The 16,130-nt window shown below is 35.6% G+C and overlaps 1 protein-coding gene across 1 annotated transcript; it reads right to left on the bottom strand.

Annotated features, from left to right (window-relative positions):
- Positions 1–6,886: 6,886 nt before the first annotated feature.
- Positions 6,887–12,074, bottom strand: LOC130641694 (uncharacterized). The gene is made up of 7 exons (XM_057448611.1): positions 11,901–12,074; positions 9,632–9,730; positions 8,822–9,096; positions 8,606–8,735; positions 8,391–8,516; positions 7,532–7,822; positions 6,887–7,244 (listed from the first exon to the last, which is right to left on the bottom strand). The coding sequence occupies exons 2-7, from the start codon at positions 9,713–9,715 to the stop codon at positions 7,191–7,193; spliced, it is 960 nt and encodes a 319-aa protein (XP_057304594.1). The 5' UTR covers positions 9,716–9,730; positions 11,901–12,074; the 3' UTR covers positions 6,887–7,190.
- Between the last annotated feature and the right edge of the window lie 4,056 nt (positions 12,075–16,130).

Genomic DNA, 16,130 nt, shown 5'->3' with positions numbered 1-16,130 from the left:
TTATGACTTTAATCTCTTAGTAAAGCAACAAACATAAATTTATTGAAAAAAGTCAATTGATTTGACCATAGTGGCCTTTTAGTTGTAAATGAGTTTCCAGGGACCTGTTTCGTGAAAACCAAAACTGCAATATGATAAAAAAGAAGGATAAAAAGAAAGATATTGAGTTAAAGCTTACCTCCCGAGAAAAATTAAGTTGACCTAAATTGGCTCATATTCATACGTGATTTACGAATATAAAGTTTATTTTCCTTAATTCGCAATTATATGTTAATAATGCCTATTCAAAGATTCAAAAATTCACCTCCGACACAAGGTAAAACATCCACAATGCTGTTTTATAAATTTCTTCACCTTGAGTGCTCTGACGTCACCTGTTAGAAGATCGTAAATCATCTTCTGCATTGAAATTTTTTACTCAAACTTTAATAATGAAATTCATTGGCAATGAATATGTTTACCCCTGTGAAAATATCAGGAATCTTTGAAAATGAATACTAACTTCGGTTGCAATACAACGCAAAAAAAGAAAAAAAGAGCGACAGGGAAAATGTTGTAGAATTTCAATTTGAGCAGGCGAAATACTAGACCAAGCACTGACTCGGATTTCAGTTGGGAGAGCTGTGATGAGGATACTTTTCAAGAAGAAGTCCCTTAACGTGTTGCTGTTGCTGTAAGGACGTGGTGCAAGTGTGGAAAGTGTAAGATAATGACGAGCGAAGCGGAGTGTCGTTGCTATTGCGAGTTAGAATCCGCGAATATTTTTAATTTGATCAGTGAGTTTTGATATGTAAACGTATTCGAATTAGATAATAGCGCATGAGTTCGATGAATGACGATAAAAATGAAAAAATCTACTAACCTTCTTTTTGTTTTTTTCTTTCTAAAGTCAAAGAACTCAGAAGTAAAATGAGATTCGCAGATCTTAAAATTCTTTGGAAGTGTATCCTCTCTTTTGATCAGTTTGATCCATATAGTTCGTTGTTTTGGATCTTTGGGAAATGTAGTGTCGGAGACTGCATATATACAGACTGTTATATATTTGTATATGTAAGGCACGGAGTGAAGTGTACATAGCCTCTTTGTATTTAACTATATTACGAGACACACGTGTTATTTCTTGTCCTGCTGGTATCTCTCATTTGGCGACGAGGATTGGATTTTATACAAAGAAAATTTACCACAACATTTCAGAAACATTGTCAGATAAGTACAAATACGTTTTCAACCTTGTACTGAATTCTTGTACTGTTTGGAAGAAAACTGTTACGCTCAAGCTGCGTCGCTCGCCAGGAGCCACCTCCGCCATTTTTTTTTGTACTACGGCTACGACTTTACGTAGGACATCACCACGCTCAACCAAATTAGGCTTCAAGTGTTGTGTGCGTAAAACATAAACAAATATGGCGCATGCCTTAGCGAATCTTCGCTCGTGTGTGCAAGAATTTCAACTACAGGATCACGAAGAAAATACTTCAAACATACACAAGCGTTGGTGTATGTGGGTAGAAAATTTGGAATATTGTTTTACTTTTGAAGGACTAGATACAGTACCGACAGAAGATGGGGCTGTCTCACCAGAAGTTAAGAAAAAAGCAGCGCTCCTAGCCTTAGGCGGCCATCAGTTGCGGGAGCTCTACAACACCCTCGAAGATACAGGGACGACATACACTGAGGCAAAGAGGAAGATCGAAGAGCATTTCAAAGGTTCAAAGAATCTCACTGCAGAAAGATACAAATTTTTCTGCATGAGACCACTCTCAACTCAAGAAACTCATGATCAATGGGTTACTCGTTTAAAGACTAAAGCAAGAGACTGTGAATTTGATCAAATGAACATGAAGGAAGCAATTAAGTTGGTGGTTACTCTACACACACCGATTCCTAAATTGCAAACAGCTGTCATAAGAGATGATATGACTTTCGAGCAAATGATGAAACTGGCACAATCTATGGAGCTGGCTCACCGAGAAGTTAGCTACATGAAGGCAAACACGATGGAACCTCATAATACTCATTCGGCGGAGAATATCGACCTTAACAAATTGGCACATTATGCTGATCAGCAAGGTATGCGGCTGGCACCAAAGAAGCCTGCCAACAAATCAACAAAAATGGTTGAGTTGTGTCGTTATTGTGGAGAAACGACACCACACAAAGGAAGTTGCAAAGCAAGAGGTGCCACATGTAATAACTGTGGCAAGAAAAATCATTTTTCACGAGTTTGTGAAAGCAAGAAAGTCAACTTGCTTATTGCACAGCCAGGACCACAAGGAGGGTCATTTTACGAATATGGGGCAACAGAAATTAAACTTGATGCAGTGACGGAGAAGCTACGAACCACCTGTGAAAACTATCCATCCACTGTAATCGAGGTAAACATCGACAACACCAGGATCACTATGCAAGTAGATTCGGGGGCAGATGCAAATGTAATTCCATGGAATGTTTATGAAGAACACTTAAAACACATTCCTCTTCAATCAACCAAGGCAAAACTGCAACCATACAACTCAGTTACATTACCAATCAAGGGGGCGTTTGAGGCACAAATCACTGCCAACAACAACAACAATGTCCAGGCTACCTTTTATGTAACAGAGGGAGCTGCTGCACAAAGTTTAATGGGCAAATACACAGCTTTCGATTTAGATGTATTGGCTATCAATGTAAATCACCTTGACAACCAACAAACTGTAAAACAGGTACACACCAAAGTACAACATCTAGATTATAGAGAAATGGCCAAACATCTAACTCCCATAGAGACATCGGTTGAACTTGAAAAGCAGCTTGAAGTCACAACACACAATCAAGAACAGAAGGTTGATGCAATTATGCACCACTTTGATGTAGTATTCAATGGCATTGGGAAGCATAAATATCGTCAGGTTCACCTTCATATTGATGAAACAGTTTGCCCAGTTGTGCAAGCGCAACGTCGTATTCCGTTTGCACACCGTGAAAAGTTGGAGACTCTGTTACAGGAGCTGGAAAAGGAAGATGTCATTGAACGGGTAGAGGGACCAACTGACTGGGTCTCCAACATTGTCATAACACCAAAAGCCGATCCATCACAAATTAGAATGAGTATTGACATGACTACCGCCAATAAAGCAATTCAACGCACGCGTCATGTCATACCAACGATTGAGGAACTTAGATACAGAATGAATGGGGCATGCCATTTTTCTAAGCTGGACATGAACCATGGTTATAATCAATTTGAAATTGATGACTCATCTCGATACGTCACAGTGTTTTACACTCATAAAGGCCTACGTCAATTCAAGCGACTCAACTTTGGAACCAATTCAGCTGCAGAAGTATTCCATGACGAAATGACTAACACTTTAGCTGACATCCAACAGGCTGCTAACATCTATGATGACATCATTGTATTTGGTCGTACTCAACGAGAACATGATTTAACATTAATCCAGGTTCTACAACGACTAGCAGACTGTGGATTAACATTAGGACGATCCAAATGTCAACTTAATGTGACATCTGTTAAATTTTTTGGTTTAATATTCTCGGCTAGTGGTATATCACCGGATCCTGCCAAGGTGACTGCGCTTGATGCCATGACAGCACCTTCAAATGCAACGGAAGTGAGATCCTTTCTAGGCATGACCAATTTCAGCTGTACCTTTATTCCTGGTTATGCCAACATTACTGCACCTTTACGACAACTAACATGTAAAGGCCAAGTTTTTGAGTGGACAGATGAGTGCAACACTGCATACAACAAGCTCAAGGAAGTTTTGAAGCAACACACAACAATGGCTTATTTTGATCCCTGTAAGGACACCAAGCTTATTGTAGACGGATCGAAGAAGGATGGTCTTGCTTCCATCCTTGCCCAGAGAGATCCTCAAGACAACATCTTTAAGCCTATTCGTTATGACAGTAGAGCTACTACACCTACCGAAAGGAATTACTCACAACTAGAGATTGAAAGCCTTGCTCTCGTTTTTGGAACAATGAAGAACCACATATATCTGTATGGGCTTCCCCAATATACTGCCAGTACAGATCATCAACCTTTACTAGCCTTGTATAAGCAAACGAAGCAGGACATGCCAGCACGTATTCTGAGGCATAAACTAAAACTACAAGGCTACAATTTCCAGCTAATACACGAACCTGGTTCAGTCAACCCATCTGATTATCTTTCTCGCCATCCACAGCAAAAGCAGGCTCCATCCCAACAAGAAAGTGAATTTCCTTTATACTTAGTCACCAATGCTGTCATGAGAAGTGATTCAGCTATTACCACTGATATGATTGTGCAAGCAACGTTGGAAGATCCCACGCTTCAATCTCTTGCCATTGCTGTACGACAAGGATACATTGACAAGAGGCAGAATACACCTTGTTTCTTTTGGTGGTTAAGACAACTAGGTAAGTGGGCAAGAAGCAATATTACTATTTGAAAAAAGGATTCGTCCTTATTCATCAACGTGTGGAACTTTTTTTTACAAATCACATCACATCACATCCGCAAAGTTTCGCCTCTCATCCTGGGGGTCCGAATGTGAGTTTCTAACTAGTGACGGAATTATACTCTTAAATGCTCACTTGCAAAATGGCGAACAAGTGAGGTGAAGGCTTAAAAACATGAGGTAAACATTGTCTGGTTTCTTGAATACAGTAGTTATTTTAACAAAATAAACGTTAAATTGTTTTTTCTGAAGATGTTATGAATCGATTTAGGTCAACTTGATTTTTCTTGGGAGGTAAGCTTTAAAACTTGTTAGGAGATGCTTTTACTAGGCTGGTCTGATGGGATTAGCATAAAAAATGATTTTGTAATAGCTATACTTTCCGAATTTAGGCATTTAAAGCAGGGCGATAGGATTTTTTTTAAAGACAATTATAAATTTTGACGTAACAACTGAAAATTTTTCAGACAATACGATTTTATTTAGGTGTATATGCACGTTATGACAATAACAGACAAAAGGAGCCAGTTATTATATACGTCAAAACGTAAATATCTGATCTGTATCTGACTGACACATGATGGTTACGTTGATGACTCAATACTAGTATAATATATAGCTACACCATGCCACTATAATGCCGGCGTGATAAAGCCTCAACTTAGGTTTATAGAGGTTCACGTCAGCAATAAGTCGCCAACAAGACAAAGATGGAATTAGAAAGACTGCATGTGTCTAAAAAAATACTAAAAGCTTAACTAGCTAGCCCTGTGGTAGAGCGTTCGCTTTCAGTGCGGAAGGTCTTGGGTTTAAACCCCACCAAGTCATGTCAGAGACTATAAAAGTGTGAATCTATCCTTTCTGCTTAGCGTTCAGCATGAGAATAGGATTGATATCTTAGGCGGTTGTCTAGTTGAGTAATTGCTGTGCTTGCACAACTTTTGTAGCTCAAATGGCTTTAAATGTGCTAGGAATTCCTTCGCAGGACCCTGAAGAGGCTACCCTGGGTAAATAATAAAATAATAATAGGCATCTTCAGTAATTCTAATCACAAAACCCTCTGAGAATTCTGTGGCTTGATAGCTAGCTATAGCTAGCTAAAAGTACTTTCACTTTTAACTATAATATGAAATAAAGATAGCTAAAAAACATAATTAAAAAAGTGTAGCTAGCTACCTTGGTTTGCACAACCTTTATAGCTACAAAAGTACGTCTTGGACCTTTGCTAGCTAGCTAGCATAGATGGCTGAAAACTTTAAAATAAATATATATTTAAAATTTGTTTGTAGCCAATGAAAGCGAAGGCAACACTGAAATCATGTTTTCTTGAAGCAAAAACTCAAAACACTTTAGCTAACTTGTTTTTGATTAAAAATAAAACTTAAAAAACTAAAATATCCTTGATTTCGATCCAAGATTGTTTTGCATAAATTATAGCAATACGGTGTTCTCGGCGGTCCGCATGCAATTCTTAACAAAATGACCAAATTTTGCAAAATTAAAAATCAGCACGAATCGTGCTGATTTTAACCAGCCCCCCAGGGTCATTTCTTCGCGCCGTCTCGGTATCAAAAAAGCGAAAAATTGCCCTGGGAACGAGGTTGTTGATATAGATATTCTTATGTATAAAACAAAATAGACACCGAAGAAGTAGTGGCCTATTTTATTTAATAATGCTAACGTGAATAAAATTGACGGTAAAGAAGTATGAAGTAAAAAAAAGAAGACACGACGTTAAGGTTAAAAGTGTAAAATATAAATCCATTAAAACAAAAAACGTGCATGTGTATCCGGCTTAATTTTTCCACACTAAAATGTTTACTGAAAACTTTGAGTCAAACAATTGTGTTCATTTGTGATGATTTCTTAAATTTGCGTCGTATGAGATGCTTTCGTGCAATAAGCATGGTAAACAAAATTTGCAACGCTTTTATTTTTGCAATTAAATATCTACCAGCTAATCTTGGATTGTTTCTAATTGCTATTTTAAGCAATATCTTCAAGTTAGCAGTGCAAAATAGTAACCTCTCCCACGGAGAGCTGGGCAGAAGAGTTGTGACGCGAACCTCTAAAATCCTGAATCTCTTCTGTACTTGTGGTGCTTTCATGCACTTTACGGTGTGCGCAAAAGAAATAACGCAAGCATGCTTCTACCTGTACAACCTGAAATATCTACGTGTAAGAAGGTTATGTAAGGAAAGTCGAGCAATGTTTTATTCTAAGAGAGAGTCAAAGATCATATTGGGTTGGTTCTTTTTGCTCCTCATAGATTGCACATATTCCGATGCTCTGTTAACTAACCTTGTTCCCATTTCTTCTCTCTTTTTGCCATTCTGTTATATACATAAGAGATGAAAAGTCCTTGGAATCATGTTGGCTTTTATTTTCCCCAAGTTAGCTAAAAGTTTAGGAAGATGTTTGCATACTTTTACTAAAAATTATAATTTAGCAATTCTCTTTCGTTATAAACATGTTTATATATATATAACATATATGCATACTATAGCTACTATACATTATTTCTATACATAATTAATATATATATATATATATATTTATATAAATATATATATGAATTCTCGACTTTATTATTGTTTCTTAGGTTGATTGAGGATTTTCCCACCATTTCTTGGTGTATGTCATAGTGAAACACTTCCACACAGGTGTTTTTTCCTCTGTAAAGAAAAGAAGGCATTACCATTCACAACCAGTCCATTTTAAGATTATCTCCGTCGTTCTTTTTTAAAGACGGTAGGTAAACGTCTTTCTGGTAGGAACACCTTTTGATATAAATTCCTAAAAAATCAGAGAAAAAAATTAAACTAGTATGGCCTACCCGAGCATGTTAATGCAACGATCACGCAATGACTCTAAGTGAGACCTTAAACACTAGTTTATGTCGAAAAAAGTTTTTTTGAAAAACTGATAGCTGAGCTTTTCTCTCATTGTCGTTTTGAAACCATGGTACATGAAAAATTATATAAGTACAGTTGAATTGGTTTGACGTTAAAAATGCTTATAAGTCTACAGTAACTTTTCGTTTCTATGATTATTCTTCATGTATCATAAAACCTTATAATTACCTTCTCGTTGTCCCAATCAAAACTCTCATAATTAAACGACGTCAACGGCTGTGAATATTTTCGCCGAGGCTGATCTTCAGACGATGATATTGTAGCTTCTACTATATGATCGTTAGATTTATGGTGTCTAGACGTCAGTCTATGAGAAGACTGCTTGTGTTCTTTTGGTGAATATTGAGGTGAACTTGGAGCCGTAGAAGACTTCGATGAAGATGGGTGATACGGTGTTGACGTGGAAAGGTTTACATGTGTTCGTATAGGATTCGAAAACAATTGCGAATATAGGAGGAGCTGAAACAAACAAATTTAAAGCATTTATTTTCTACCTATCGTTCGTATAATAAATCACAACCGATTGTCGCTCTAAAGGGGGATTTTCACGAAGCAAATTGAACGGCGAATTGTATCTGAGCATGCGCAGTTTTGTTTGTTTTGATTTTGCATCAAACTATTCGCTTGGCTGAAAAGTAGAAACAATTCCTACTTTTTAGCGGCTAAAGGTTTTGCTGCTAGTTTTTAACCAATCAAAACGCGGTTTACTAATGTAAACAATGAATTTGGCGCCTTATTTATTTTGTCGTGAAAATTAAAAAGCGAATTCGCCGTCGAATTCGCCGTCGAATTCGCCGTTCACTTCGCTTCGTGAAAATCCCCGTTAAGAACGATCACCTTAACAATGACACATCGACAACTTCAATTCTCAGATAGACGTATTATTGTGAATTCGAAATGTTTTTTATAAAAATGCTCCAAAACAAATATCCTGCCCCTTTGCCACAATTTCGAGGAAATAATGCTATCAAAAAACTGATTAAATTAGTTCCTAACGTACGAACAATGGAATATGTTAATGCGCTACCTTCTTTTGTTGACGTTCTAAAGTCTCCTTCGCTTCTTCCAGCTGTGCTTCAATTTCCTTGTTATGTACACGTAATTTTTCACACTCCCGCCGCTCTTCCTCATAATCTTGTTGAAATATTTGCAGCTAAAAAAACAGGTAAGCCTCGAGTAAATATTCAAGGCAAAGATATAAGCCAGCTTCGTGTACACACACATAACTAATTCTGGGCATACCTGTTCATTAAGCAATTTTATATTTTCAGTATGCGAATTGACTAGATTAAAATTTTCGTCTTTCGTATGAGAGGAATATCTTTCGTTCGATTCGACGGTTCTTGCAAGACGTTGTAGTTCCTCTTGTAAGCTGAAATGAAATGGATAAATCAATTATTATCTCTGTGCATTTATTTATTTTTTTAACTGCTATTATATACAGGAAAGCTCTTTTACCTCTCCCGAAGCAAGGCCTCTTCTCGCAGTCGTCTTTCACAAGTTGAGTTTTCGTTTTTCAAATACGCCGCTTCCAAGACTAATTTGTTATTCTGGCGCCTCATCTTTTCAATCTCCTTTTTGTAAGCTTCAACGTCGTCAAACTCATCGCCCGTAGAATTTAACGGAACACGATTTGAATAAATATGATTCGTCATTGGTTTATCGGGATATCCGTGATCAAGATGGTTCAGTGATTTATCCAATGGACAGTATTGGATCATCCTCTTCTGAAGCTGCAAATACAGATGGAAATTAAAAATTTTAGAAAAAAAATTAAAAAAAAATGCAATTGCTGAGTTGCAGATAATTCGTGACGTTCTTAAAAATGTTCAAAAAGGATGTAGAAAGGTGTTATATAATAGGCTAATTTGTTTAACCGTTGTCATGGCCACAAGCATAGCGCATGTTAATTCCCTTCTGAATTTTCAAATTGGACCGCTGAAATCAAATTTATTTTGCGACAGCAATAATTTGACTGTGATAAGGGTTCGGTAAGGGTAAAATGGAAATGCTATTATTTTTTTCACCGTCTTCTTTTCACGAGAACAAACAAATCATATAAAAATATTCTTAGTTTTATGTTTAAAGATTCCAGTCTTTATGTTTAATTGGAAAAAAAAAACAAAAATTATTCTTCGATATAATACGATATTGCTACGCTAATTCGGTTAAGAAGATCTATTATATGAGACTAAATTTCAGTGCAACCACTCAAAAAACTGAAAGAAGAAAGATAGGATTTTAAAGAAAAAAAGGAAGGTTTCCTACCTGTTTAACTTGGTGATCTAGCTCGTGCAATTGAACGCTTGCTTCTTTTCCAGAAGGTATTTTAGGAATCGGATCAAATTCCATTGTTTAATTATTATTCTACAAACAAAAATAACCATACATTAAAACACATCGCATAGCTACTTGCAAAGCAAATGGCAAGTATACATTAGTATACTTGCCATTTGTTACATATGCTTTCGCTGAAAAAAAAAACGATTACAACAACAACAAGCAACTCCTCTTGTTTATTCACAAAGTCGACCTTTTTAAAATAATATCTGCTATTCTTAAAGGCTACAAGGAAGTTAGTTCGCACACACCATTATCTCCCTCTTCGTTTCTCATAACAACAATTAATTCTCCTTCGTTGTTCCTTTTTATCTAAATGAAACTTTAACCCAGGAACCAGCACGTGGAAGAGCAACAAATTAAAATGCGGAATATCTGTGATCAAGCACATTTCGTTATGGTCGACACCAGCACACTAAACGCTACTCGATCTGCGCTGCGTGTTCGAGATGTTTTGAAATTATGCACAAGTTACGAACAACCGAACGAAACTGTGTTTGTTTACAGAAAATTGTCAAAACAAGAAGAGGAAAAAAAAGAGAGAAAGTTCATGGTGCACTTTCGAAATACTTAAACACTGACTCCTTTTATCACAGGTTTTTAAAATTTTCTATTATTCACGTGATCAGGTTAAAAAGGTAATATACGAAACACAAAACTGTTTCGTGGTGAACCTTCGATTTTTACGCGCTCTCCTGCTGCTAACTTTGTAAAAACGTAATTACGAGAACTGTAAACAATAACGTTGTAGTTCAAACAAGAGCAGTAGCGGAAACAACAGATCATCATGTTTCTAACAAGCCTTCATTATATTTATGTATGAGATAATGTGTACCTGACAAACCGCAAATGGAATGTTATGTCAACGAGTGCTCTTAACAGATAAAGATTTATTTACATTTTTTTTCACAATAAAAAACCGTTTAAGAACAGGCATTCGCTTTTTCTACTAGCAACATAAAATTTGGACTAAGGATAAGATCGCTAAAGTTTTCAACTTAAAGAGTCAATTTCTGCTTGCTTGTTACTCGGTAGTTATTTACTTGGGACTTAATTTACGTGTTTACTTGATCAGTTAGACTTTAGATTTCATTTTTAAAAGGCTTTAGAAACCATTGTTTTTAAAAACTAACCATGACTTTCTTTACGTTTTTAGTGGCATTTTAAAAAGGCGTATAGTAATTCCTTTGGCTTTTAAAAGCTTCGCAATTTCCCTTTTATTGTTATCAGGTTAAAAAAATGTTTTCACATAACGAGGAACAAGGACAACAAACAGGAAAATTTTAACACTTCGCAACTGGCAAAGGTTCTGCGCGAAGTAATTAAGGGTTATTATCATGACCAAAGGCTTACATATTAAAATTTCCCCGTGTCATTAGAGCGCCAATTTATAAAACACATACATCTAAAAGTATATAAATAGTTATAATAATTATATACTTTTTTTATTTCTTTCACAAAGATATATATCTGCAAAGTAAAATTTGACTAGATTTTATCTGTAACATAGAGGAATAGAAACTAAGTTTGTTGTGAGTGAAAGTATGCACTAAGTTTAGAAAAAGCGGAGTTTCTGAAGCAAAAGCCAAACGAAAACATGAAAGCTTATTTGACTTAAAAAGATTTAAATAATTTATATTTGCTTTCGCCATGACGAATTCTGGCAGCGGTGAATATATTATATTTATATCGAAAGATACAACGCGCCAAGTTTCGTTAAAAAGATTGATGTTTACAAGTTGCTTCGTCATGAAGTAGGCGAAACAAATGAACGTGATTTTTGTGTGCAAATGAAAAACAATAGAGATAAATGTCTTTATAAGTCAAATAAACATTTCAGGCAGAATTTCGACTGATCTCAAGTTTTAAAATGTAAATGTGTTTACAAATTTTTTAGTTTTATACACGACCATTTTTTAAGTAACTATACTAAGATTGTTTTTGAAGTTATAAAGGCACCTAATGATTCTGTTCTCGTAAGCAACCATTTATTAACTTTTCCATACGTTTAAGGGCATTCCCATCGTGTTCAACTTTATACCCTCGCGTTAAGATTGTTTTTCTTCGCGCTAAATCCTTTCTCTGAATGCTCATTTTCACAAGAAACTTAGCGAGGATGCTACTTTAAAAATAAAACACAAAATAAGTTTTCCTAACAAATCTGATTTCTTAGTTGGAAGAGTGAAAAGTAACATACCTTGACTGCGTTGAAATAAGATAAAATCGTGTCGTATCATGTAAACTTGTTCTTAACATGCGAACGTTGGTTTCAAACTCGTTTGCTTCTAATAAAATCATCTTAACGAACTTCCAAACTTACCATACTTTCGATTACACATTCGCTTATGTAAAAGCATCCGTAACAAAAATAAACAGCACTCCCTCGTTGGGCTTTGCAGTTAATATATGTAATAAATGTTTTTAAATTTTACGAGACGTGCGATGGAAACAAACGAAAACAATAAAAAGTTCAATAGTGCTTTCCATTTATTGTGAATACAGCGTGTTTTAAAGACTCCTTTGTGTGTTCTGTTTACTTCCTCGATCGATAGTTCTTTCCAACACCGCGCTTATAACAAGAACACAAAAGAGTTTAGTTTCTATACATGCTTTAAAATAGACTTAGAAATATTTTAAATTTTGTGGTATATAAATACTTAACCTTGGAAATTGCTCAAATGAAAGAAGTTTCGTTGTTCGAAAGAAGCTAGAGAATATAAATTTTTTTTTATCATTTCTTTAACATTAGGCACACTGAAAGCTGAATCAATTTACTTTTCGCGAATTTGCATCCAACCTGCCTTTGGAGGATAAAATTTGCGATATCAAAACTAAGCTGGTTATTTAGATTTCGCAAGAAATAAATTTCGCTAGAAAGTTAATAAATCTAATATTGTAATATAGTTTTAAACTGTACTTTCTTGAAAAAGTTTCATGTTACAAAAGTAACATAAAAGGTTGAGAGAGGAGAGATTATTTCTTGTGAAACTGTAAAAATTGATAAAGAATTAAAAAATATTTCACGTGTCGTTGTTTATTGCCATATTCGCGGTATCAAATTTTAGAAGTTCAACAAAATAAGCGACAGCCTTTTTACCGCTAAAGTTTCCCTTCCAAACGTATTTTGTTTATAAAAAAAATATAAATATAATGACATATATCACATGAAACAAACCTTTGAGAGTAAAATCGAGATGCGCAGGTGTACCAAACGTGAAATTGAAGCGACTGTCGCAATAAGGAACACAGACAACAGCCTTTTCGCGAACCCATCAAGTTACAATGTCCTGTTTTTTAAATAAACCTAAAGCCACAGTTCCTGTTGGCTGTTCCCTTATCTTCGACGAATTTCCATAATTCACACGAGTTCCTCCTTTATGCTATGCAAACAGAAAGATATCTTTAGGAAGAAGAAAAGTGATGTGTTGGAAATTTATATAACCATATTTAGATATATTTATGAGAGACCCGTCAACCTACTTTTAATGTTATGTGCCTAAAATTTCAGCATACTGTTTATTAACAATGTTTCTCAACAAAGAAAAATCGTTTTCATTGACAATGACACTAAAAGGAGAACTTGTTTCTAAGTATTGAGCAGCAACAAGGTGGATGTGGGTGCTTGGTAACAACCAACTTCGGTTCCAGGAATTTAGTGACACTCAAGTATTACAAAGTGAAAAGGCCTGGTAATGAGACTGTTCCTAAAGAGAGGGCGAAAATTACTGCAGAAGATATTGTCGTAAGTTACACGATAAGCATCTTCCCTTGGTGTTCTTAGTCACTACTATGCATATCCCAACCCTGTGATTGCGAAAAATAGCCCTGGGAACTATATTGCATAATCAAATGCATTAATAAATGTCAAGCTGTTGAAAGTTTCGACACTCCATGGCTACTACATATAAAAAGCGCAAATCCTTCTAAAAATAAATTACATTAATTTGATTCCTTTTGAATGTTTTGTTTAGCTTGCGGTTTAAGAACAACAACATGATTAATCTATATACAAGTTTCGCTGGGCCACCTTTACGCTGTCTCTGACCTTTCTTACTCCAAGCTCTGATCTAGCTTTGTTAAAAATTATCAAATATGGTTTGGACGCTCATTTCTTCTTTGTTTCAAGATCTACTCATAACAAACCTTATATTGCACATGCGTGCAACTTAAGGTCCATATGCAACTTGAAATTTACGCTGAGAACGAGGTTGATTGTTACTAAGCATCCATAATCGAGTAAATACCATTTTAGGTTCAGGCTACTATCAAAACATCAAGGTATCGCTTCCTATTTGATACTAGAACTGGTAACGTCACGATTTTTAGATGGTTGTCATTATCAACTGAAGATCCCAAAGTTTTCTTTCTGGTAAAAACGCTCTTATCACGGACTACAAAAGACCAAAGAAAAGGAGGGTAACAACTAAGCATGCAGTCCCAAAGCTTTAAGTCTTTTACTAAAGAGGTCTGAAGACGAGAATAGTAAGATATCTTTTTAATAAACCTCGTCCCCAGGGCATGTTGTATATTTTTCTGACCCCGGGACGGCGATACATGTTCGTCTCGCCGTATCGAGATAAAAAAAAAGTTAACAGGTGCTTGGAACGAGGTTGCTTTTTAATGTATGTATAGAAATCTGTGCACATTTGTTGTTCACATTGTAATTGGTCCATCATCTTTGCGACACCTATACAGACTAATGCGTAGAAACCCTACGGAGCGGTCCATTCTCCATCAATTTTTTTTGTCAATAAGGGTTAATATGGGGGAGACTTGTTCCCATTTTTACCTAAGAGGTTAAAATCTCAAAAAAATTCTGCTTTATCACAGAATATTAAACTCTTGCGTGGGAAGGACGGACTGATGAATCTTAACGATAAAGTTCGCAATTATATAACACTGTTGCTCTTCACCACAGAAATATTCTTTAGTTTTGCCTATTTTTAACATCTGTTATGCAAAGTGAAATCTGCGTGAGAGAGTATGGAAGCATCATAAAAAGGTAATAACATAACAAGTGTTATTACCTTTGACATTTTCTTTTAATTGCTAATTAGCCAATCTCGTTCCCACGGTGTCTGTTCGCTTTTTCATGTGGCTTAGCGCGCACCGCATATCAGACAGTGAGAAAGAAGGACGAGATTGCTTTATTAGGAGTATTTTTCATGAGCAAGGATGCTGAAGTCATCAATATGTTTTGTTGCCGTTATAAAATAAGGAAACAGAAGAATCGTTTTGAAGATAACTGAATTAAAAATAAAGCATAGTCATTTCTACTTAAAAGTGTTTTCCTCCACTTTCATAACCCTAAATATACTTGGCTTTTTAAGGCCTATTAAATGAGTGATTCCGCCCCTCGCCGACAACTTTAATAGGCAAATTGCCAATTCCAAATGCTATCAAACTTGGAACACTTATAGTATGTCATAAAAGGAACAAAATGGCAACAATAACTTTTTGCTAATGTCAGCACTTTTGATGTGACGTCATTAAAATCTAGAATTTTTTCTGTAATAACACTAACTGCTTAAAATTATTCTGTTTAGAGTTATTTACATAATTCTCCAAAAATTGCCCGAAAATCTGATTTTTGTGATTTTCGAGCAAAATCTCAAAAAATCAGGAAATTGGGTTAATCATGATTCCTTTGCAGAATAATTCACTTTAATGAAATAAAGTTGTGTTGTGAGTTTCAAGTTCTAACGATAATCCAAGGATTTCATAGAAATTTAAGAGATAGTTTCGAGTAATGACCATATCTAAGGCTCTGAGGTTGGGACTTATTAAATTAATCTGACATGTCGGTATTTAACATATAAATATAATGTATGTTATTAATTTCGAAAAAACAAATCCAAAAAAAAAAAAAACAATTAAACTGCATAGCAACAAAACACAGCAAAGTTCAGTAACGGCGTGCTCTGTGTTATATTCAACATTTAACCATGTAATTTGCACACATCCGGTATTAAACAGAATCTTGTGAGTTTAGTTTCCTGTACCGTTCGGCTGTTGGTTTGGAAAAGCAGCATGATTCTCAATCTGATTCTGTACATTTCTATTGTAGAACCTCTAAACCGCTGGCGTGGCGTGGTGCAAAGAAGTCGAGGAGAATCTTGTTAGCCATTTCATTTTAGGACGTTATTTAGTACTAAATTTTAAAATTTTCTCCTGATTTTTAAACCGTATTTTTGGAATTTATAACTTAAGGATTGCGCAATCAGGACTGTACCAGATAAGAGCGCGGCGTGAAAGGGATCCAACCCCCCCAAAAAGTATCTATCAATAATGGTTATTACCAAGACTTGTACAGAGAGGATGCGTTTTAACCCAATCTAGGTCGCTCTGCCCCCCTTCTGAAAATATTAATACATGTTTTCAATACATACTTGTTAAGAATTTGTTCGCTCTGCGTGCACTAATACAT

This window comes from Hydractinia symbiolongicarpus, chromosome 4 (genome assembly GCF_029227915.1).
Source record: "Hydractinia symbiolongicarpus strain clone_291-10 chromosome 4, HSymV2.1, whole genome shotgun sequence".
Classification (NCBI taxonomy): domain Eukaryota; kingdom Metazoa; phylum Cnidaria; class Hydrozoa; order Anthoathecata; family Hydractiniidae; genus Hydractinia; species Hydractinia symbiolongicarpus.
This window is presented reverse-complemented; position numbering and strand designations above follow the sequence as displayed.

What these genes read in the sequence shown, in the direction of transcription:
- LOC130641694 (XM_057448611.1), bottom strand. Translation starts at nt 9,715, where the DNA reads ATGGAATTTGATCCGATTCCTAAAATACCTTCTGGAAAAGAAGCAAGC. An exon ending in GAGGCCTTGCTTCGGGAGAG is followed by an intron (nt 8,736 to 8,821) that starts GTAAAAGAGCTT and finishes ATTTCATTTCAG; the next exon opens with CTTACAAGAGGAACTACAAC. An exon ending in TTGATTGGGACAACGAGAAG is followed by an intron (nt 7,245 to 7,531) that starts GTAATTATAAGG and finishes CTGATTTTTTAG; the next exon opens with GAATTTATATCAAAAGGTGT.